This window comes from Panthera pardus, unplaced genomic scaffold (assembly GCF_024362965.1).
Source record: "Panthera pardus isolate Hobbes unplaced genomic scaffold, ASM2436296v1 HiC_scaffold_1, whole genome shotgun sequence".
NCBI classification, from domain to species: Eukaryota; Metazoa; Chordata; class Mammalia; order Carnivora; family Felidae; genus Panthera; species Panthera pardus.
The window spans coordinates 55191945-55215932 of NW_026526654.1; the positions used below are offsets into that span (position 1 = coordinate 55191945).

Below are 23988 nucleotides of genomic sequence, written 5' to 3' on the forward strand. Positions count from 1 at the left end.
ACTTACGTGGATATTCTTGATTTGTATTTTTAGTTAGTGTTAGACCTGTAGTGAGCTCCAGGTTACTTTAACCTTTGATTGGTGCTGTTGAGAAATGTTAGATTTTTAGGTGGTACTTCATTTTATGAGTGCAACTTTTATGTTCTTTGGAACCTAGAATAAATTAAGTAGTTGGTATTTTTGGTAGGGGTAGAGAAGAGAAAACTAGAATGCTTTGCCTTTTGCTAGGCTCTCTACCAGGTATTTGATTCTATGAGCTTGTAGCTACAGAATCAGGAAAGTGCTTGCTTATTTACCTTTTAATTTTTATGATACATGGAACAGCTCTTTCAGAAATAGTGCAAGATAGCTTCAGGTGCACTGCCTTTTTTTTTTTAAAGTACCTATATTTGTGTTTGTGTATTTAAAATGTGAATCCAGATGACCTTAAGAAAGGCAGAAATCTTCAACTGTCTAATTATCTGTAGTGATGAGAGTGTAATTTTACTAGCCTGTTGCGAATTTAAAAAGGTTTTCTGGTGTTTTACCTGTTAAAATGATCTAGAACGTGTTTTTCTCTGTGTCTCCTGCTCTTTGCTTTCCTCCAGGCAGAACTACACGTAAATCATTCCAAAACAATTAATGCTGCCGTAGTCACAAATTATTGATTTTCCGTTGGTAGGGTATGTAGAATTGCTGCTCTACTTAGATTCTAAAATGAGGCTTTTTAATTGTGTTTTCCAGGAAGATATGAATTTAAATGAAGATAAGAAAGCACCATTGCGGGAAAAGGACTTCAGCATCAAAAAAGAAATGGTGATGCAGTACATTAATACTGCTTCCAAGACAGTAAGTAAAACTGTCAAGTTGAGAGATACTGCTGGAACGTGCTGCAGTGGGGAAAACAATGCGTTTGTCTAATGATGTGCTTCAGTTTGTGGGCAACTGGAATCAGAGGGCTTTTGAGTGTATAAAGGCACAAGTATTGGACGTTTGTTTAATTTGAAAATACTTCTTACAGCTTCTAAAACTGCTGTGGTCCTTTAGCCCCTCGCATTGGTGAGGAACACCGACTGGTTGGTTTACTGACTCCAAGACTTCTTTGCCTGTTAGTGGATTCAGATGGCTATTGATCTCTAATGTCACTTATACACCAGGATGATATTTGCATTACAGAAAAGTAAGACTGATGACATTCTAACTACGTAAATCAGTACACATAATAGTGGCTTAGAGGCATCTCTTTAATGCGAGTTTCCCTACGGATAAAATTATCTTGTAACAAATTATAAATGTAGACGTTGGAAGGAGCATTAAGCGTCCACTCAGCTGCCAGTTTTCTAGGGAAACATGAAATATGTGGGTGGAAGTAATGAGTAAATGTCTAAGAAACCATGACTGGCACACAGAATCAATTATATTTATTTCGTGGGACAACAAATGAGCTTGACCAGTCATATAAAAATTGAATAAATGGATTCGATGAAATCTAGAAATGGAAGCTAATGAAGAAGCAATCAGAAAGACAGCAGAAAATGATTTTGGCTGAATTTACAATAGAATTGGATTAGAGAAAAATTACTTAACACACTGCACTTTTCACCGGATACTTTAACCAAAGACCAGGTTACAAGAATATAAGTCACTTATACTTTAACTCTATTTATCTCCTAGACCAGTCAGTGACTTGGAGGCCTTTGTTTGGGAAGACAGACTCAAGTGATGTTTAATTTTTAAACATGTCTCAGGTTTGGCATTCTGATGTTTAGTTGTTCAAATCACTGAGTACTATACTTTTTTTTTGGCTCTCTATGTAGATGGGCGCTGTATCCTGCTGTTGTGACAAAAATTGCTTTTTGTCCCTTAATGCTACCTGGACATCGCAAATTAGAATTAGGGACTTAAGAGTCAGAGCACTTGTATTTCGGATGACTTATCTTCCCTTTGATATTGGGCATCTTGTTTTACCTCTGATGCTCAATTTCCTCATCCTTAAGATGGGACTAATATCTATATCATCAGCTTGTTAGAATTAAATTGTTGATGCCATAATTGCAACATGACCGGTTTTATAACTGGTGGCTGTCTCTTGTGGTAGCACTGGTGGCTGTAGCAATCGTTTCTTATTTTTTTCTTTGTGATTTGTTTGTTCTCGCTGTTGAAATCCTTATGCCATAATTACTGATGTACTTGGATTTATGTTTTTTAAACCTTTTTTTTTAATATATGAAATTTATTGTCACATTGGTTTCCATACAATACCCAGTGCTCATCCCAAAAGATGCCCTCCTCAATGCCCATCACCTACCCTTCCCTCCCTCCCCCCCCCCCCCCGCCCCCCATCAAAGCTCAGTTTGTTCTCAGTTTTCAAGAGTCTTTGGGAGAGAGCTTTGGCTCTCTCCCACTCTAACCTCTTTTTTTTTTTCCTTACCCTCCCCCATGGGTTTCTGTCAAAGTTAATGGCAGCCTTTTAAAAAAAGTTTTTAATATTTACTTATTTTTGAGAGAGAATGGGACAACGTGAGCAGGGGGGGGCAGAGAAGGTGAGCAGGGGAGGGGCAGAGAAGGTGAGCAGGGAAGGGGCAGAGAGAGAGAGGGAGACACAGAACCCAAAGCAGGCTCCAGGCTCCCAGCTGTCAGTACAGAGCCTGATGCGGGGCTCAAACCCACCAACCACGAGATCACGATCTGAGCCGAAGTTGGATGCTTAACCGACTAAGCGCCCCAGGTGCCCCGGATTTATGTTTGAAAATTCAAGTTGACTGTTAGTGAGTCCGTGTCACATTTATTAAGTGTCTGTATATCAGGCAATATTTTAGGCAATGGAGTTGAAGCACCAGGATGGTCAATCATCGTGGCCTACGGAGTAACATAGGATATACACAACAGAAACACACAAACGTGTAATAAGTGAAATGTAATGTGGGAAAAAAAGCAGGGGGATTGGAGATAATACAACTGTTTTTTTTTATTGAAATATAGTTAACACAGTGTTACATTAGTTGCAGATATACAGTAGGATTTACCAGTTCTATACTCATTACAGTGCTCATTACAATAAGTGTACTCTTAATCCCCTTTATTTTACCCATCCCTTCACCCACCCTCCCTCTGACTGAACTGCTGCATAGAGTGATCAGGGAAGACCCCCCTGTTAGGGAATTTTAAATCCAACAAGTATGAATTTACTTGATATAATTACAAGAGATACTATATTATTAGAATTGGTTTAGAAAACGTTGGTATAATAGTGCATTTTAGTTCTTGAATTTCAGATAACAAACAGACGTTTTAACAGAAGAACAAATCACTTTGAACTTCATTAGAGTGGATCTATTTCAGTTTGCATTCACTGATTTTAAACTTTAATCCTCTAATCGTTTTGGATAAGGTTGGAATTTATTTACTAGAATTAGATAATTAGATTATCAGGATTGAAATAGATTAGTTATCTAAAGTATGATTAAAGCATTCACTCCTTTAATTAGTGCTGGGAGGATGGTGACTTTTCCTAGGAGGGTTCTGAATAATTTGGTGGGTGGTTAACATTGTAGGAAGTTCAAGCTGACCAGTCATCTATTTTTGCTCTGGAAGTAGAGACACATTAACTCTCACATACAGACTTTGTCATACCAGGGTATTTAGGTTAATGAGTACCAAAAAAGCTTCTCTGAGGAAAAACCATGAAAATTTATGGATGGGTTGTTCCAGAGAACATGGGGGTATTTGTCAGTTAAACTTTTATAAATTTAGCCTTAGACTTTGCTTTGAGATTCTTTTTGTGGATAAGCATTAAGTGTGTGTGTGTGTGTGTGTGTGTGTGTGTGTGTGTGTGTGTATATATATGTGTATATATATATATAGAAAAAGTATATATAGAGTGTGTATATATATATATAGAAAAAGTATATGAAAATGCTTTAGAAATGTTAACCCTCAAACAAGCACTAAACTAGCCAAGCTTGTTTCTTAGAATAGGGGGAAAAAAAACCCCAACAAATTCATAGTAATGCTGACTTTTTCAGTTAGAAAAGATTATTAAAATTTTATTCAAGTAGCCTAGTTAGAGGCTGAAAGTGTCAGATCACAGTTTTCCAACTTCTAGGGTGTAGATGGATAGGAGATCCACATGTGCCCTGTACAGTCTGGAAGCCAGGTGTGCTGGGGGCTTCTGAGGAAGATTTCTCTTCCTTATAAAAAGATCCAGAGCAGAAAACCACTTTCTTTCCTGTTATTTGACATGGTGGTGAGAGGGTGTGGGATCCTTGGCACATGACCCCTTAGAGCTGATGCTCTGGCTATGTACAATCCTGCCTCCAGACTCTCCCATTGTGTGATGGGGTGCATATTCTTATTTAAGCTACTTGAAGTTGGGATTTTGCTTTGCGGCTGTGCACGTGTTGCTGGACTGTCCTGATAGCCTTTTGCCTGCATAGGATCTCTATCTTTAATTAACTGCGGAAATTACTCCCCTCATCAAGTATACTCAGCGTACATGAGGATGGGTACTACAAGGCCAGATGGACATTCCTTGGTAAATGGCTTGTCTCAGGTGTTCAGTAGTCAGTGTATTTAAAAAAACTTTCTGAATGAATGAATACAGTCTTGGCTTTTATTTGATTACTGGGTGGATGGTAAGACTATTCTGTAGTAAGTGGTAAGGACCTTGAAGTTAGGATGAGACATGATAGTCCAAATGGAAGAGAATCCATCGTTCCCCAAAAATGTAAGAAGAAAATTCTGGAACAGGACAGAGGAGCTCTTAAGCACAATTGCATAAGAATTTCTCCTATTTTCTAAATGAAAGGCAACTATAATTTAATAAAAGTGCACCTTGTAAATGTATTATTCAATCTTGCTTATCCTGACTCTGAGTGTTCTCATTCTTGATTGTGGTTTAATTATTAACCCTTTTCTTCTCTTAAAATTTTTAAAGCACCCCTGCAGATAATGTTAAATGATGATATTTGTCGGGACTCCTGTGCTTTGAGGGGATGGACCAAGCTAAGGAGATAAATTCTTTAAAAATTTTTTAAAAAATATTTGTTTATTTTTGATAGAACACAACAGGGGGAGGAGAAGAGAGAAAGGGAGACACAGAATCTAAAGCAGGCTCCAGGCTCTGAGCTGTCAGCACAGAGCCCAACACGGGGCTCGAACCCACAGACCATGAGATCATGACCTGAGCCGAGGTCGGCCGCCCAACTGACTGCGCCACCCAGGCGCCCTTCAGTAGGTAAAGTCTAATAGACTTGCTGCCTTGGTTTTGGTGTATCATACCCTGTATCTGTGATTCCCGGGTTGATGTCGGTGTTTATCTTCTTGTGGGTGCTTGAGTTGTATTCAGGGCGAACTGGCTCTGGGTGTACGATGTCCGGGTTATGTACAAGTCTGTTGACAGGATTAACAGGAAGCCATGGATTCCTTGACAAACACTTTTAAAAATGTGTTAAACAGGATACTTGTGGAGAGTAGGATTTAGAGCTATAAGATACTTCTTCTCCCCTCCTGCCCCCACCCCCCATCACAAAGGGATTGTAAGCATAAAAAATTCACCCTACTTTTCCCATCTGTTGAGAAGAATCTTCCATTTGCTCTTCTGCTTCTAGGCTTTTTCAGGGTAATCAGTGGCCGTAGAAAGCTGGAGGAATCCTGGAAGTCAAAACCTACATCCCAGGAAGTGAAAGCAAAGCCCTGGAAGCAGGGGTTGGGGGGTGGGGGGGATGGGGAGTCTCAGAGGGTGCAAGAGGGAGGGGAAAAGTGAAATGTAACACATTAGCATTTGCTTGTCCGTACTTTTTGGAGTTGACTCCCCCCCCCCCCCACTTACTTTTGGATACAAGATGAGACTGTCCTGATAGTTGACTTCTGTATGAATTATGAGTGGACTGCTATCAGCATGTAGTGGTCTTGTCTTTTGGATGTACCATTAGGTGTGGATAAGAGGCTCCTAAAATTTCTCTTCAAGATTTTAAGCTTCTCATTCCTTCAAAATACATTAGCTTTTTTTTTTTTTTTTTTTTTTTTTTACTTCCCCACCCTGAGAGAGAGCGCTTCTTAATTAGAGCATCCAACCTTTATTTCCCATTTATATTCAGTTTTTTCCTTTTGACACCCCTCTCCCCCCCTCCCAGAAAGAAGCAGAATTCCGCCTTGTTGTGCCCAGGTATCCGGTAGCTTCCTTGGACTTTGTTAACTGTTCTCTTCCCTAGTCATTCGAGACTGCAGACAGCTGAGGCATGTATTGGAAAAGATTGACTTGGTGTTGCATTTTACTCCTCGAACCCCTAAGTATTTCTGTAGTTCTTGCTTAGACTTCTTTAGTAAGAAATAAACACCAAATATTACAGAACATAACTTTAAAAGGCACATAGAAGACTCACAGGTTTGTGAAACAAGGTAATAAAATGAATCTAAATTGAGTTTGTAGGTGTAGAGTTATAAGGTCTCGTGTCTGTGTACGTGTGTGTGTGTGTGTGTGTGTAGTGTCTAAAGATAATTTGAAAGGTGTTATCATGATACCACTTGTTCTAGCCCAGTAGAGCATGATGTTCAAGTATGGAGAACGTGGTTTTGTCCAGTGTTGTCCATCTACACATACCTTGATCAGAAAAGATTTTTTTTTGAAAAAATACTAATAATGTTCTGATTTGTGTTATCTACATAGGTAGAAAAGCTAGAGTTCATTTATTCTTAGCTCTGGTTTGTTAATGCCCCCGTTGATAATACAGTATTTTCATGCCTTTCAGAGTCTTTTTTGGGTCCATTTTCTTTTTTTTTTTCTTTTTTCTTTTATTTATTTTTTTAATATGAAATTTATTGTCAGATTGGTTTCCATACAACACCCAGTGCTCATCCCAACAGGTGCCCTCCTCAATGGGGTCCATTTTCATATATCTTGGAAAATATTGTCAGATACAGATAAATCAGGTTCTTTTTGTTTCCTCTCACTTTTCATCATTTTTACTTAAAAGGTTTATATTTTAGCTGCTGAAAACTTCGATGAACCAGACAGTTTTATACATTCTTGCTAGTTACAGTTAACATGGATTACTTTTTGGCTTCCATTTCAGGTTAGGGAATTGATCAAAGCACACTTGTAACATAAAAGCTTACTAAAAATTTGTGGCTGGTACTCGGTATTAGACACTTACCTATTTATCAACAATGCCCTTGCTTACGATATTTTGCTTGTTTATCTCCAGGTCTTGTCTGCTGAGTTGGGGAAAATATTAGAGCCCCAGGGCAATGAAGCAATTTCTTGTTAGAAGTATTTCTTAATAATCTAACTGGCATTTTAATTTCCATTTCTGCCTATATAGGACAGGTTTTATTTATGTACAATTAAAATGATCTTCCAACAGCTCAAATTCATCCAGCTTCATTATGAGTTGTTTCTGGGCGGCACCGGTGGCATTTCATGTTCTCTATTACTGCAGTGTGTTCTTGCTTAGGCAGGAGATGATAATGAAGAAACCAGTCAGCTTTTTTCTTTCTTTCTTTCTTTTCTTTTTTTTTTTTTTTTTATAAGAAATTAGGTTTAAGTTAGCATTGTGGATTTTCAATCTTTTAAACACCTTAAAGATACCTTTTCTTATAGCCATTTTTTAAAAGACTCGCCAGAAATACTTATTTACTGGTCAAATGTAGAGTTTTGGTCACTGATGCTTATACCATTTGTGGCATTGGAGATCATCTGCGGCTGTCTTTATCTTTCTCATTGAGTTGGGTCTTGGTCTGAGATATTTTGATCTGCTCATAATTTTTAGATTTTATGAATGTAATTAAACTTCTCATGACTGATAACTGCAAAAGTAGTGAAAAAAAAACAACCTTTGAAAGTGCTAGAAAAAAGAGGCATGTGATTTGATGGAGACGGAAATAATGAGCAAATAGCCCTATGGAACCTTTTAAAAGAAAAAAATGTTCTGAAGGAATATGAGAAAATGAAAATGCTACATATCTACAGTTGCCTTTCAGCGAGTGAAGGCAAAAGGTAACTGATGAATTGAGGGCAAAGAGAGTGGTCAGGAACAATAGCCCTCAACCTTGATATTCATTAGAATCCTCTGGAGAACTTAAAAAAAATAGGTGTCTGAACCCTACCATTTAACAAGTCAGAATTCCTGCAGGTGGTACCAAGGCTCCAGTATTTAGAAAATCTGTCTTGGTGATTCTACTGTACAATCAGAGATGAAAACTAGCCCAGAGATGGGCTCTACAGGATGAGCCTCATCAGTAGATGCCTGCTAGTGTAACATTAATTCAACAAAAGACTAGGAGTTGATGGAATTTAAAGGCAAAGCATAGAGGCTGTTAATTAATAAAGGTCCTTTGGGTTCAAGGCTAGCTTGAATGTACATAAGGTCAAATTGGTGTTCAAGTAGCATACTGTAGCTACCAAGAAATCCTGATACTTGGCCACTTAACATTTCCCTCTGATGATTTTATCTATTATAACAGATGGAAGAACCTGGTCTGTTTTGGGAAAAGATGCCTAATAGAACAGTATTAATAAGAAGAAAAAGAGTAGTGGACTGACTTATCTTCCCAGTTGGCGGTAAACTTAAAACCCCTTTAATTTAGTTTGGACTTAAGAGACAGCCTTTCAGTTCTTCATTTCTAAGCAGAATAAATTCTATACATACTTAAAAAAATACTTCATAGGTTAATTGGATGCACAAAAAGCATTAATTATTAATTTTATGCTTCCTTGATTTATTACCATTTCCTAACTGGTGTAATACAATGGTTTCCCCCCACGTCAAAGAAAATACGGTTGGTATATCTTCTAAAATGTATCACATATCAATGTAATACAAAACTATTTCAAATCCTTTTAAAATCCGAAAGCCTTCAGGCATAGATGAAGTAAACTGGGAACTCTATCCTTGGGTCATTAACATGTGAAAAAATACTTAAAAAGTAAATTTAGACAACCTTAGGCTTTGACTGCTTCTTGTATATTAATACTGTTATACAAGATTTTTTTTTTTTTTTGGTAGATTTTTTGTTCCTTGGGAAAGCTGTTCTATTACACTGTTGGTGAGTTAAGTCATTATCTGACATGGTTTTTGTAAAGAATGGTTTTGTTCTCCTTGATTAGACATTTTTGTAGTTGAGTTTATTTATATCAGGTCTGGAATATGTCTTAGGACGTCTCTACATTTTTAAAATGAGTAAGGCCTATGGAGTGACATCCCCAAGATTTGCAGCTAGAACGAGAAACCAAGATTTTTTTTCCAACTTTTTATTATAAATAGTTATAGAAAACAGCAAAACCAAATATGTAGCTTAACGAATTATCATAAGGGAAACACCAGGTTGACAAATGGAACTTGCCGCCACTTGAGAAAGCCCTGCATCTACCCTGTCCATCTCAAACCTCTCCCCCCAACCTCTTTTTTTGAACTACTGACTGACTGACTTTTATAGGGGTCACTTCCTTCTCATCTTATTTCTCCATCTTCTATCGATGGACACTTAGGCTGCTTCCATAATTTGGCTATTTTACATAATGCTGCAATAAACGTAGGAGTGCATGTATCCTTTTGGATTAGTGTTTGTGTATTTTTTTGGGTAAAGATCCAGTAGTACGATTAATGGATCGTAGGATAGTTCCATTTTTAACTTTTTGCGGAAACTTTATACTATTTTCTAGAGTGGCTGTAGCAGTTTGCATTCCCCTCAGCAGTACATAAGGGTTCCTATTTCTCCACATCATTTCCAACATCCTCTCCTGTTTCTTGTGTTTTTGATGTTAGCCGTTCTGACAGGTGTGAGGTGTGAGGTGATCTCTCCTTGTAGTGTTGATTTGCATTTCCCTGATGATGAGCATCTTCTCTTGTGTCTGCTGGCCATCTGTATGTCTTTGGAAAAATGTCTCTTCATGCCTTCTGCCCAATATTAATTGGATTATTTGTGTTTTTGGGTGTTGGGTGTTTTAAGTTCTTCATGTATTTTGGAATTACCCTTTATCAGAGAGGCCATTTGCAAATATCTTGTCTCATTCTTTAGGCTGTCTTTTAGTTTTGTTGTTTTCTTTGCAATGCAGAATCTCTTTATTTTGACGTAGTCTCAACAGTTTATTTTTGCTTTTGTTTTCCTTTCCCTGGGGGACATATCTAGGAGAAAGTTGCTACATCCATTGCCAGAGAAATTACTGCCTGTGCTCTATTCTAGGATTTTTACAGTTTCAGGTCTCATATTTAGGCCCTTTTAATATATTTTGAATTTATCTTTGTGTGTGGTATAAGCCCGTGGTCCAGTTTCATTCTCTTGCATGTCGCTGTCCAGTTTTCCCAACATGGTTTGTTGAAGAGTCTTTTTCCCATTGCGTATTCTTTTTGGAACACACTTGTAAAGAGTCCTTTCCTCTCAAATACTGATTACTTCATGATCTAGGAAATTTAGGATAAATGCTTTATTCTTTTTCCTTTGCCACTTTTCACTATACTGAATTGGTTTCCTATCACCCTCTGAAGGTAACCAATTACAAATTTTTTTTTAAGTGTTTGTTTAATTTGGAGGGAGAGCACAAGTTGGAAGAGGCAGAGAAAGGGTGACAGATAATCTGAAGCAGGCTCTGTGCTGAGAGCACAGAGCCCAGTGCGGGGCTCGAACCCATGAACCGTGAGGGCATGACCTGAACCAAAATCAGACCTATAACTGAGTCACCCAGGTGTTCCTGAAAGTAACCAGTTTTTGATATTAAGATATTATTACTTGGGCACCTGGGTGGTTCAGTTGGTTAAGCATCTGACTCCTGATTTTGGGTCAGGTCGTGAGCTCATGGTTTGCGAAATTAAGCCCCACACGAGGATCTGCGCTGACAATGAGCTTGCTTGATATTCTCTCTCTCCCTCACATGTGTGTGTGGGTGCGCACACATGAGCTCTCTCTCTCTCAAAATAAACTTAAAAAAATGTCATTAGGATAACTTATGCATCGTAATTATTACTCTTAGTGAAGCTCAGATTGTCCTGTCTTTGACCAGCAGGCCCTTGCCCGGGTGCTCCTAGTCATTTTGGCATGACCCTAGGAATTTTGGATTGTTTCATTCCTATCTGGCAAGGTCTGACAAACCAGGTTCCTTTCTCACTGTGCCTGGAGTCAATCATTTCCTTCAGGGGGAAGTGGTATTTCAAGAACAGTCTGGGTGTCACGGATGCTTATTGCTAATAGGTTAATTGTTGTTTCCAGGACTTTTCAGTGGAGATCTAGCAAAAGAAAAACAAAGCTGTGTGTATATATTCAAAAAAGGTTTCTTTTGCCTATGCTGTGTCCGACTGCTGCTCTTGTACCATATCTGCATTAAACATATGTAGACTTATGTAGACATTACATTTTACATTTCTTTCTAGTTCCCATTTAGCCTTTCCTTCTATGAGTAACTATTTAGCCCCCATTTCGTCTTTATTTGCAAGTAACTGTATTTTAATGCTCACCATCAGTCCTTAAGTTGATATTTCTCTAGACATTTGTCTGAAGTTTGTTTTGTAATAGATTCCTTCAAAGGGCTCCTGGGAACAGTATTTCCTGAGTATTGCATATTGATAACTGTATATGCCTTTTATTGCTTAGTCAGTTATATTTGGCAATAAAATCTTTGGCTCACATAGTTTTTTCCCTTAGGATCTTAAACATACCATTTTCTTCTGGCATAAAGCATGACAGTATTGGTGTCCAAAGTTCTGTGGATAACTAAGTATTATCCCTTACAGGTTACTGGCTCTTTTGTTTAAAATTTTATTTTGAGAGATAGAGAGCGCGTGCGTGCGAGAGCTTGAGCACGCACAGGGGAGGGGCAGAGGGAGAGAGAGAATCTCAAGCAGGATTTGCACTCAGCACAGGATCCCACTACCGTGAGATCATGACCTGAGCCAATATTAAGGGTTGAATGCTTAACACGCTGAGCCACTCCGGCACCCTTTTTCATCTAGATGTCTGGGTTGGGATTATCTGGTATGTAATATACCTTCATTATGTGCTTTTTATGTCCTTTTTTTTTTTTTTTCCCTCACTTAAATTTCATGAAACTGTTCTATTGTCCTGCCTTGGTTAAGAAACCAGGGATCCTGTTATCTGTATATTAGACTTGTATATCTTCATTATGCCACTTTGTCCCAAATCCTTTTTATCTTATTTTTGTTGTTCTTATTCTCTGTAGTGTAGTCCCCTCCCCCCCCTTCTTCTTCTTCTTCTTCTTTTTCTTTTTAAGTTTTATTTATTTTAGTAATCTCTACACCCAACATGGGGCTCGAACTCACAACCGTGAGATCAAGAATTGTATGCTCTTCTGATTGAGCCAGCCAGGCACCACTGTAGTCTTCACTTCTAAGTGAAGACTTCACTTTTTTAAAAATTTATTGTAGTTTCTACCCCCTGCTCCGAGTTCTCATACCTCATTTCTGAATTTTTGGAATTCTGTTTTAATTTTTTTCCCACTAGGTCTTCTATATTCTCTCAGTGTCTCTTAACTCATATTGAAATTGTAAGTTACCTTGCCACGTCTTATGGTTTTGTTTTTGTGGTGACTGTTCATCTTCTGTATGAATGTTCTCTGTTCTAATTTCATCCTCAGCACTTTCTCCACAGTGCGGGTGCTGTCCTGCAGTTCATGGGACACAGACTACTCCTGTCTCTTTAGATTTTTTTTTTTTTCTTTTTTTTGCCACTTGGGCTCACCCACAATTGGAGTGGGCTGTATACTCCACCCAGTTTTAGCTGCTGTTCGCAGATTAACCTACTGAGTTTTCTAATGACCACCAGTGGGCTCTTCTGGGGTGGTCGTGTTTTCATGTTCGTCAGCCACCTTCTTGCCTCCTCTGTTTGTTCTCTCTCTCTCTCTCTCTCTCTCTCACACACACACACACACACACACACACACACTGACAATGTGTAGATTTTGAGGTTGTTAGTGGTTTCTTTCCAACCACTTGTATTTTGAGGATCACAGAGATAAGTTGTTGCTCAGAATTGTTAGGTTTTTGGTTTTGCCCTTTAGTCGTTTTTTCTGTGGGAATCCAGTGAGTTTCAAAATCTCCACTGCTGCTGCCATCTGCCCAAATCCTCCAGTCTTCTCATTGTGAGTTTCATATTCTTGGTCTGATGCCAATTTATATCGGGCTAAAAAAACAATTCAGGATTACCAGCATTCTTCCTCTTGCCTGTCCTAGCTCCCTTGCCTTTCGGGGTTGAAAATCATGACTGATTAAGGAATGACGTTTCTCTATGTAACCTTAACTCCTAGCTCTGGGTTTTGCTGTTTATGCAACCTGTAAACTTTCATCAAACCTCTTAATGGTCCATGACCTACAAATAGATTTAAATAAAACACTAGTTTTAGTTTTAATTTCTATATTATGTTTATGTGGTGCTATCATCTTCTCCTATAATTTCCATAAGTTATGCAGAATGCATCCTTTTTTATATCCCATGGATAGTTGGAAAATTCAGACTGCCCTTCAGTACTTTACCCCACCCCTGGAAAAATAGGTCTCATCTGCTTGTGTGTGTCTATAAATTAGTGAGTGTGTTAAAGCTATCACAGCATGAAATCACTTCAAGCACTGTGAAAGACTATCTTAAAGAATTTAAATTGATTGCAGATGTTAGTGCAATTAAGCAGGCCTGATGAGCTCAGAATCCTGTTTCTCAGATTTGAATATGAATGCAGTTAAAAAAATTACAGTGATGTACTCCATGTAAATGGAGTTCATAGGCATCTGAGAGTTTATTTCACCTTGTATTATAAAATGGTTCAGCAACGTGAAAAGTGCTGTGTGACCCCTTTTGCAGATACGTACACTACTTGGAAAATGTATCACTCATGAAAATGTATCACTCTTCTTAAGAATATAGTTCCCTGCTGTCCTTAACCGACCAGAATTGACTTTGAATCATTATTTCCTTCATTATTTCCTTCATTATTTCATTTGTCTACCAATTTGTTTGTGCACCTGTTGTGCCTATTAACTTATTTAAAAACTATTCTATAGAGAGAACTATAGTATCTCTGCCCCATTTTTAAGAAAAAAGTTTAACAAGCCAACGGAGTTGGCTTAGATAATGAAAGCCTGGGACCTTTTTTCCCCTTGAGGTCAGACTTTTTGACTACTAGACCTCTACCTCCCTGTAGTGGCTTTGGCTTTAAACCGCTGACATGTAAAAGAAATTTTCTGTTTTAAAATACAACCTACTAGGGACATCTGGGTAGTTCAGTCAGTTAAGCGTCCGACTTCGGCTCGGGTCATGATCTGATGGTTTGTGGGTTCAAGCCCTACGTCAAGCCCTGTGCTGACAGCTAGGAGCCTGGAGCCTGCTTTGGATTCTGTGTCTCCCTTTCTCTCTGCCCCTCCCTTGCTTACATGCTGGCACGCACACGCTCTCTCTCTCTCTCAAAAATATTAAAAAATTAAAAAAAAATACAACCTACTGGGTTGCAAATTAGAAAGTGAATTCTGAAATAAGACTGTAACAAGATCAAGTAGAGTGTACGGTGTGTTCATTTTCAATTTATTTCAAATTGATCCGTGCACATTAAGTAATTAAACCCATCAATTTCTGTAACACCTTGTAAAATGTTATGGACATTAGGACTTTATTATATATACAGTAGTAAAATAAATTACAAAAATGATGAGTAACTGTATTTAGATACTGTTTTTAAATACTAAGAAAATTACTAAAATGTTGAAGTATAGTAATAATAATTTGAAATAGGAACAAAGTGCATTATATCTTTTCCAGGAGGTATGAATTATTAAATTTGTGTTGAACAATATTTTATGAAAGCCTATTTTACTCATCATGGCAGGCCATGTTTTTCTGAGTTCAGAATCCAGCTTTGTTACTTTTAGCTGTGTGATTTGAAAAAATTCATTATCCCTAAGACTTGGCTTACTTAAAGTTTAGGAGTGTTAATGTTGGAACATATAGGATGGGAAGTAGGGCAGTGATTACATAAGTTCAAGCCATCAGAGGTTAAAGTGTGAAATGACACTGGGCAAATGTATGCTACAGCTGAAGCATTCTTAAATTGGCTTCATAATGGAATAAAGTTGAATAAATTATTAAAACTAGGCATCATAAAATTGCTCCTACTTTGATTTTTTCCTATGCACGAGACATACCTGTGAAGTGTCATCTGTGAACATTCGTGTGATTTAATTTGACCAAGAATTTATACTTGTATCGCAGTCTAAGTTCAAACTTAGGTTTGTATGATTTCTTGAGAGTATGATCTTGTCAGTTACTTGGCCCATACCTAATTGGAAAACAAGGTTTTTTAAAACACCCATCCTAATCTTGTCTTTTCTAAGCATCGAAGTCATTTATCACAGAAAACAACTTATCCTTCATTCTTACGTATGATTATGTTAACAGGAACAGATATTATTATAGCTCATAAACTGTTGGGGATACAAAAAATCAACTCTTTGTAGTCACAGAATTCAATTCATGGGAGTAACTATGTTACTATGTGTAGTTACAGTATGCTTTCAGAATAATGGAAATATAACTTACAGAATAATGGAAAGCTTGATCTTGGATGCCTATATCCAGCACCTTAAGGAAGTCCCACGGTGGATTTTTTTCTCTTCTCGTTATCTCCAATGGGGTCATAAAAATATAATTTTCCATAATTTAAATTTTTCCCCTACTTAATTATTCTACCCTCTGTTAGAAATAGTTGTCTCAGTTCAAATGGGTTCAAGGAAAAGCAGGAACGTATTGACACATGCACCTGAAAAGCTATTGGCTTCAGATGGGTCTAGATATAGGTTTGGTTTCAAACAGACCTAGATCTAGGTTCTCAAATGACCGAGGGACTCAGTCTTTCTATGTTGGCTGCATTTTACTGTGTCTTGGCAGGTTCTTTCCATGGTATATTTAAATGACTAGCAGAAGCTTCTGGCTTAACTCCTGTATTTTAGGTCAGTAGTCTCCAAAAAGTCTTGATCACTTAACCCATTAATTTTTTAAAAAAATTATCATATACTAATAAATATTGGCTTATTACAAACATGACTACTGTACTAGTAATTCATATTTGTCATAGTCATTTTATATATAAACTAATGTGTTAACATGTTAATCTCAAATGGGTGATGTGAATTGAAACTATTAAGATAGAAATGATTTCATTTGAGAATTTTACCTCCTTCACAAATGTTTGGTTTCCCTTTTGTTATGAACACATTTTAGCTATGCCACATTGGTGAGAGACACTGGTAAGTTGCCTTTTTCCTCAAATATTTTTCCACAATCTACAAATTACTTTCTGACTTGCTGTTTTCATGAACTATAAAATTTTCTGGGTTTGGTGCCTATTTTAAGATAAAACAAATGTTCAAGTTCAAATTTTTTATCTGTTTTCTCCAAAAAAATTGTCTCCTGCCCCTTAATTTTAAAGGTCTTAGTTTTAAATTGCCCATTCTATTTTTTAAAAATTCTTCTTAATGTTTGTTTATTTTTGACAGAGAGGGAGAGAGAGAGAGAGAGAGAGAGCGCGCGCGAGCATGAGTGGGGGAGGAGCAGAGAGAGAGGGAGACACTGAATCTGAAAAAACAGGCTTCAGGCTCTGAGCTGTCAGCACAGAGCCCGACGTGGGGCTTGAACCCACAAACCATGGGATCATGACCTGAGCCGAAGTCGGACGCTCAACCGACTGAGCCACCCCGGCTTCCCAAGTGCCCATTCTGTTTTTAATAACTGACCCAATCCTATCCATTCAGCAGTGTTCTGGGAGCATGCATAAACCTGCAGTAGCCACTGCAGTTCTCTGAAGTTCAAGGTGACTTCCTTCTTGCCTAGGTCAACCCTTTCTTATTTGTTGCTTCTATCCATTTCTCTGTTTTACTGCGAACTAGCTCTCAGCCTCTGTGTAGCCACATTTAAAGACTTGTTTGAATTTGCTGTTTTGACCTCCGCATTACCACTCTTTCTGCCTACTGGGTTACTATTTGAGGGCCCTGAGTAAGAAATGATGTGCCCTTTCTCTGCCTTTCTATGTTATATTGGAGAAAAATGGCATTGAGGTCATGTGTCACATGGACAAGATAGGTCGCTTTAAGATAGTCTTATCTTTGTGAATTTGTGAATGTCCACATATGATGGATCTTGAAGGCTCATAAACTTGGTCAACATTCCAAGACTTAATACGCATTTTGTGGACAGGTATACGATCTAAGCTAATAGAGACTGTATAAAAATCCAAATGCCACTTTAATAACATAATGAGAAATATCATTAAGGAGGAAATTGTTTTTAACTAGTCTATATAAGAAGCTAAATGATGGAGAATTGTTTATTTGGTATTGGATGATATGCCATGAGCATAACAGTGTGTGTACCCACAGCGTTATATGCTTTTCTTACCTTAACTGTTCTCATACTTCATATAATTATCCACTGAATTAATGTGATAGACGAGAAGCTCCATGAAGGTGGGGAATACCTGATGGGGTACAAACTAGATATGTGTGTTAATGGGCCTGGTACTCCCCTTCCTGGAAAGTCTTAATAGAACTCTGTGCAGAACTTTGAGTCTCTGGACGTGTCTGCCGGTAGCCATGCAGACTACTTCCTCTAGAGTACCCTGAAATTGCTTTTTATGGTAACTAAATTCATTTTATCTTGAGGTCATGCTTGATCTTGGTGCACATGTGTAATCTCTTGAGACGTTTTAATAGGCTCATATTATGTGATAAATTTGGATTTTTCTGAATTTCATTATCTGAAGTTAATTGTAACCTCAGATTTGTGGGTGTCTTAGAGTTGGCAGAATACCTCTCCCCGTAGGTTCACTTCTTTTAGAGTGGAATGTGACAAGAACTGGTGTTTTCCTTTTATTTTCTCACTAAATATTTCACTTTCATAGCTCATGATCTTTATACATTTCCCCCCTGTGTTTTTGAGAGTTTTCTTAGGACATAAAGAGTGTTTCAGTAACTAAAGTGATTAGAAATTCTAAGATCAACTTGTTTAGTAATCAAGTAACATTGCAAGTATCCTTCATTTATTCAGATGTTCAAATTTAAAATTATTAAAATCAAAGATACAACTTAAAAAGATAGAGTATCACTTAATGAGATGGTCTACAACCAATATGGAAGAATTTCTTACTATCTTATTGCTTTGTTCTCCACTGAAAAAAAGTAGATGATTTCTAAATCCTTCTTACATTAAAAGTTCTAGAGAAGGAATACTTTTCTTTTAAGATATGATCAGAATTCAAATGCCATCTTAATGCACACTAAATAAAAAATGAATAAATGAATGGAATGGCTTTAAGTAATTACTTTTGTATAATGCTTATTTAAAATTAATAACAAAATCTAAGTTAAGAATATGACTAACGGGAATACACTAAAAGGTATTTAAAACAGCAATATTAAGTTTTTGCTTATTTCAGAAAGGATGCATTGTTGAAGAAAACTTGGAAAATATAAGATGTAAAGAAGGAAATAAAAAAATCCTACCAACCCAAGGAATCAGCTAAAATATTAAGGTGGTTTTGATTTCAAAACAACCTACAAAGCCATTAAAATGGTAAAACTAAGTTTTCTATAGCAGAAATGTTAAATGCGACTTTTCCTGTTGTCAGAGTTTGGTTGAAGTCCAGAGGCTGAAGACAGCAGGTGCCAGACCAGTGTGGGCCCCAGAGGAGATTGTGAGAATGATCCTGATACTGTTAACTTGTCATTTGCCTCTAGGCTATATAAGAATAGGTTCACAAATATTTTTTTTTTTTAAATGGAAGATTGATAGGCTTTCTTTGGAGAGAGTGGTGTCAGAGTGCTATGGTGTTATCTTCAACTTATGATGAGGGAATAAAGCTAAATGAGTGGCCCTTTGAGAAACCTCTCAGAGGTTGACTGTGTCCCTTTCAATCTGGGGACATGTGGTTGCAAAGTGACTCTATCTGCAAATGGTAGACTCTAAAGGCAAGAGGCTGTATGAGTTGTTCTGGTGGCAAAGCAAGAAGAAAGACCTATTGTTGGAACAAGTTAGACTTGCACCAAAACATTGACTGGATATGGACCTCTCAGAGGTAGCTAGGTTTCAGTTATCTTCAGAATTTTATATAAGGAGACCACCTACAATGACCCCAACAGAGTCTATGGAAGGTAGATGTAGAAGTCTCAGCAAGTGAGTCTCTGAGTAACCCACACATGCAAATGCTGCCTTCTGGGATGCTTATCAGCCATAACCAGAGGACACTGGCACTGGAGTACAGCTGTGATATCTGATGACAATAGTTTTCTGCACTTTACCTCTTTGCTCTCCACTCCCTTCAGCCCTGAAGGTGTTGGGGAAAACCTGATGAGTAGGGATAATGGAACTGAAAAACGCGATGGGAAAATAGGGAAGATTCACAGCTTTGTTCACTATATTTCCTAGTGTGAGTGACAGTCACACTGAGGAAGAAGAGGAGCTTTAAAGTTTTTGATACTATACTTGTCTTGTAAGAAAAAAGAACTCACTGTTCCTTACTATGCTGGATAAGTGTTGTGAAATGTAGAATATTCTAAGGTAAAATAATCTGGAGGTGAATGTTTTTAAGTAAGTTAAATTCTGGAAGTTGTGAAGAACAAGATTGACTATGTTTGTTAATGTAACAACTAAAAACTTCTGTGTGGGTGATGGGGAGAGAAAGGAGTAAATATAAAGTTGGAAGAAATTAAAAAAAAAAACTAGAATAAAATATTTGCTGTGTATCACTCCTGTGTAAAGAATACCTCCAAATCATTAGGAAAAAGATGAATAACCCAGTAGGAAAAATTTTACTTAATGTGAATAAGCAATTTACCCAAGAAGAAACCTAAATGGTGAGCAGCCATTTGAAAAGATGTTCAATCTCAATATGTAAATTAAAATAGGTATGGAAAGCATTTTTCACCTGTCAAAAATGAAAAACTGTATTGCTGACAGTAGTGTTTGGTGAGGGAGTAGAAATATATAGCAATGCAGCCTTATTGGAGTATAATTTGGCAGTCTCTATTTAAATAAAAAACTTGTATACCCTAGTTATCAAACAACCCCACTCCTTTGAATAGCAATAACTTGATTTAAAAAAATTTGTTTTTAACATTTATTTATTGAGAGACAACGACAGAGCATGTGCATGGGAGGGGCAGAGAAAGGGAGGGACACAGAATCTGAAGCAGGCTCCAGGCTCTGAGCTGTCAGCACAGAGCCTGATGTGGGGCTTGAACTCACAAAGGGCGAGATCGTGACCTGAGCCGAAGTCGGATGCTTAACCGACTGAGCCACCCAAGTGCCCCAAATAACAATAACTTGAAAGTATAAACATGTACGTATGAAGTGGGTCCTTGCAGCACTGTGTAAAATGTCTAGAAACTTAACCAAAATCTCCATCACTGGAGAAGTGATGAGTTTATAGCACATTCATGGAGTGGTGGATAATCCAGCCATTAAAATGAGTGAGTTAGATAGGAGTTAGAAAGTTAGCTGATAAGAAAAAAACTATAGAAATCTATGGATCATTCAAGAAATTTGTGTTTTTTTTTTTTTTAACTTAAAAAAAAAAACCAGTTTATTTAGTTTGAGAAAGAGAGTGCAAGAGGGGCAGAGAGCGAGGGAAAAAGCCAATCCCAAGCAGGCACTGCATCGTCAGTGCAAAGCCCGATGCAGGGCTCAAACCCATTGTTCTTATCATGACTTGAGCTGAAACTAAGAGTCAGATGCTTAACCGAATGAGCCATCCAGATGCCCCCAACCAATCTGTGTTTAAAGAATTTGTGAGTATATACGAGTATATGTGAATGGGTAAGAGTGTTCTCTACCCCTTGAAAAAACAAAACAAACTCTTGATAGATACTCCCTGAACTTACAAAAGCATTCACAGTGTCATCTTAGGCTATGATTGGAGAAACTGAGGCAAGGACTGATTTCCTTGTATACTTAAAAAGGACTAGTGGGATTATGGCTGACTTTTAGTTTTTGGTGTTTTTGTGTATTTCTTAGGATAAAAAGTTGTTTTTGGACAGAAAATGGAGAGGATGCTATGAGGTAAAGAGCTAGGGGAAGAGGAAGGGCAACAATTTACCATATTATGTCCTACTTCGGGATGTGGTGAGATGTGAACAATGAACTTCAGTGCCTGCCCCTTGATGTTTAGGCTACAGTAATCCATTCTGTGCATAAGAAATTTGGGGACGCTATTGTGAAGAAGACAATGTATTTAGCACTTCAAGGAGCTCACAGTTGAGGAGAGACAAGATGTGTAACAGGTGAGAAGAATACACTGGGATCTGTGGGCCCTAAGTGTGTGGTCAAGTGCTGGATTATTGCCCACAGTACTGTGCTAAGAATGTATTATACTCTGTCTTGGGTAGTTAACGGGGTGGGTGAGGAGACCCTGGACTCTCCTCTGTCTCCAAGCTGGAAACCTGAGCAGTGCGACAGACTGTTCCCTCAATAGCTTCCTTCCTTCATCCAGGTCTTCAACCTTGGTCCCAGAAATTGTCTGTGTAGAGTCATACTTTCTTAGCAGAAATCAAGTCTGATGTTGTTCCTAACAGAATACCGTTTCTGTCTTGTTTACTAAGTCATTTTGCCATGGTGCAGATGGCCTGATAACATGGACCACATTTCAATTACAAAAATAAAAACAAATCAGCAGAGCTAATAGTATGCTGTTTGCAAGGCTTTTAAATGTAACTTGGAATAGCACACGGATTCATTTTATATTCTTGTAGGAAATTGGCACTCATTTAATAATCACTTTTATTTGCCGAACTTAAGTTTTGGAAACATCTGGATCAATCCTAAATAAATTAAATGTTGAGTTTGTGATCATTGCCAAATGGTGTTTATTAAGCATTTTACCTATGTGTGACAATCCTGGATGCTGTAAATATCACAGTAAATGAAAAATAGAGGTGACCTGGAGACTTGATTCATCAAAGAGGTATATTATTACATTGAAATACATGGAAAGTATTTATATTTGAAGTACTTCATGTGATTTTTCTGCGTCTTAGAAATTATTACCTAAAGTGATTTTTTTTTCTAGTCTTAAAAATTAGAGTGCATCTGATAACATCCAAGTTACTTTCCATTGTTGACATGTCTTTGATTCTTGCCTTTACAGGAAATGTCACTCAAGTAAGAACCCTGTTTTCAAAGCTATTTAGTTGAAAACTTGATGCCTTTATCTGAGTGTTTTCACTGAGTAATGAATGTTTTCATTAAGTAATATATAATCATTGTGGAAAAAACATACAAACCAAAAAGAAGAAAGCGAAAACCATAATTTCTTTGCCAGAGATAATGGTTGTTAACATTTTTGGTTACTTTTCTTTGAATTCTGCAACAGGAAGCTGAGAATCTCAGCCTTCAGGTGGTTGTGGAGAGTAAATGAAATTCTACGTGTTGTTACTGCATGTGTGGTGTCTGTCACATGTTAGGTAAAGCATTTGGCAGGATGTGCTAATGACAGGTGTATTTTCTAGTGAGTTTTAAAGTGTCAGTCTTACTTTTCTTTAATAGTGTCCTGATTGTGTTCTAACTCCTTTTCAAGGGAGAATTTAATGTTGGTGTATGTAAAAGTGAAGTCTGATAGAACATGTAGCTGTAGAGAACACCAGGGTGTATAGATTTTTCTCTGAAATTCATGAAATTGGTCCTGGCATGCCAGAGGTTAGTTCTCATGTTAAATGGTGTACAGACATAGTTGAAAACTTACCGATAAATTAGCAAGAAGAGAGGAATGGTGGAGACATGGTGAAAGCCTCCGTTGAGTGGGTAGAAGAGAAGAATAAAACGAGAGGATTTTCAGAAGCTGCAATAGCGGTATCTGTATCTTTAGATAGGTTGTAGAGTGGTAGAGAAGAATAATCAGATGGGGTAGTCTAGGGAGAGGAGGGCCCAGGTGGGAAGATACAACAGACTTGGGCTTCAGGGAGATTGGCAGATGGGCACTGAGATGAGGCCTTAGAGATGAGGAGTTCACAGATGGTCATTTGTAAGAGAAACAGTGTGTGTGTGTGTGTGTGTGTGTGTGTGTGTGTGTGTGTTGGGGGTGGGGGGTGGGGGGAGGTAATCACATCTGTAAGGGCTTAGGAAGTGGATGTAGTGAGGAAGGGGGATAGTGAAAATATACCATGCTTGTCATTTTAGTTGGTGATAGAAAACTAGTATCCTGATGGGAAGCAGAACCAAGGGAGGTGAGTGTGGGTCTGGATTGAAAGGTTTGTGGAAAAAGAATCATCGTGGTGAAAAGAGGGAAAGAGGTGCTGGGGTTAGACTGAGGCTTTAGTGTTAGTCTTAAAAACAGGGAAGCACACAGTTGTGCTGTGTGGGAGATTGCATTGTGCTGTGTGAGATAAGAATACTGATCTTCATAGAAGAGGAAAATGGAGTCAATACTGCCTAGTTTGACTATTTTTAGGGAAGTAAGGGGCAAAGTCCTGTGTTAAGAGTAGGGTATGGACAGGGATAGAGTTTTGTAAAGAGCTAATGGGGGGGGGGGGCACCTGGGTGGCTCAGTGGGTTAAACGTCTGACTCTTGATTTTAGCTCAGGTCATGATCTCACGGTTGTGAGGTTGTGAGATCCAGCCCCACGTCGGGCTTTGTGCTGGGCATGGAGCCTGCTTAAGATTCTCTCTCTCCTTCTCCCTCTGTCCCTCCTTTGTGCTCACTCTCTCTCTCTAAAAAAAGGCGGGGGGAAGGTAAGGAGTTTTGAACAGGTATTAAACGGATGCAACATCAGTAAAAATATCTGAAAGCTACCTTAAGGGCCATTTGGGAAAATATAAACAAATACTAAGGCAGAATAATGGCTTCCAAATTCTATTTAGTGAAAGAACCTTTTTAATAAAAATGTAGTTTTACATGCCTCCCACCCCTCCATGAAATCACAGATAGAAGCACTCATGGGTTTCAGTGGCCATGGTTAATCCTTGAATTGACCATTCAATGGTCAATTCAAGGCTGAGGCTCGTTTGTGGAAGCCTGGAGCTCCAAGGGACACTGTC

General features: G+C 38.0%; 1 protein-coding gene across 5 annotated transcripts in view; it reads left to right on the plus strand.

Moving 5' to 3' along the window:
• DIAPH3 (diaphanous related formin 3) overlaps positions 1 to 23988 on the plus strand; it is a 504744-nt gene that overhangs the window by 65941 nt on the left and 414815 nt on the right. For all 5 annotated transcript variants that reach the window (XM_053898946.1, XM_053898962.1, XM_053898954.1 and 2 more), the window contains one exon: positions 724 to 828. In XM_053898946.1, coding sequence (XP_053754921.1) covers positions 724 to 828 — 105 coding nt within the window. The remainder of the gene's footprint in view (positions 1 to 723; positions 829 to 23988) is intronic.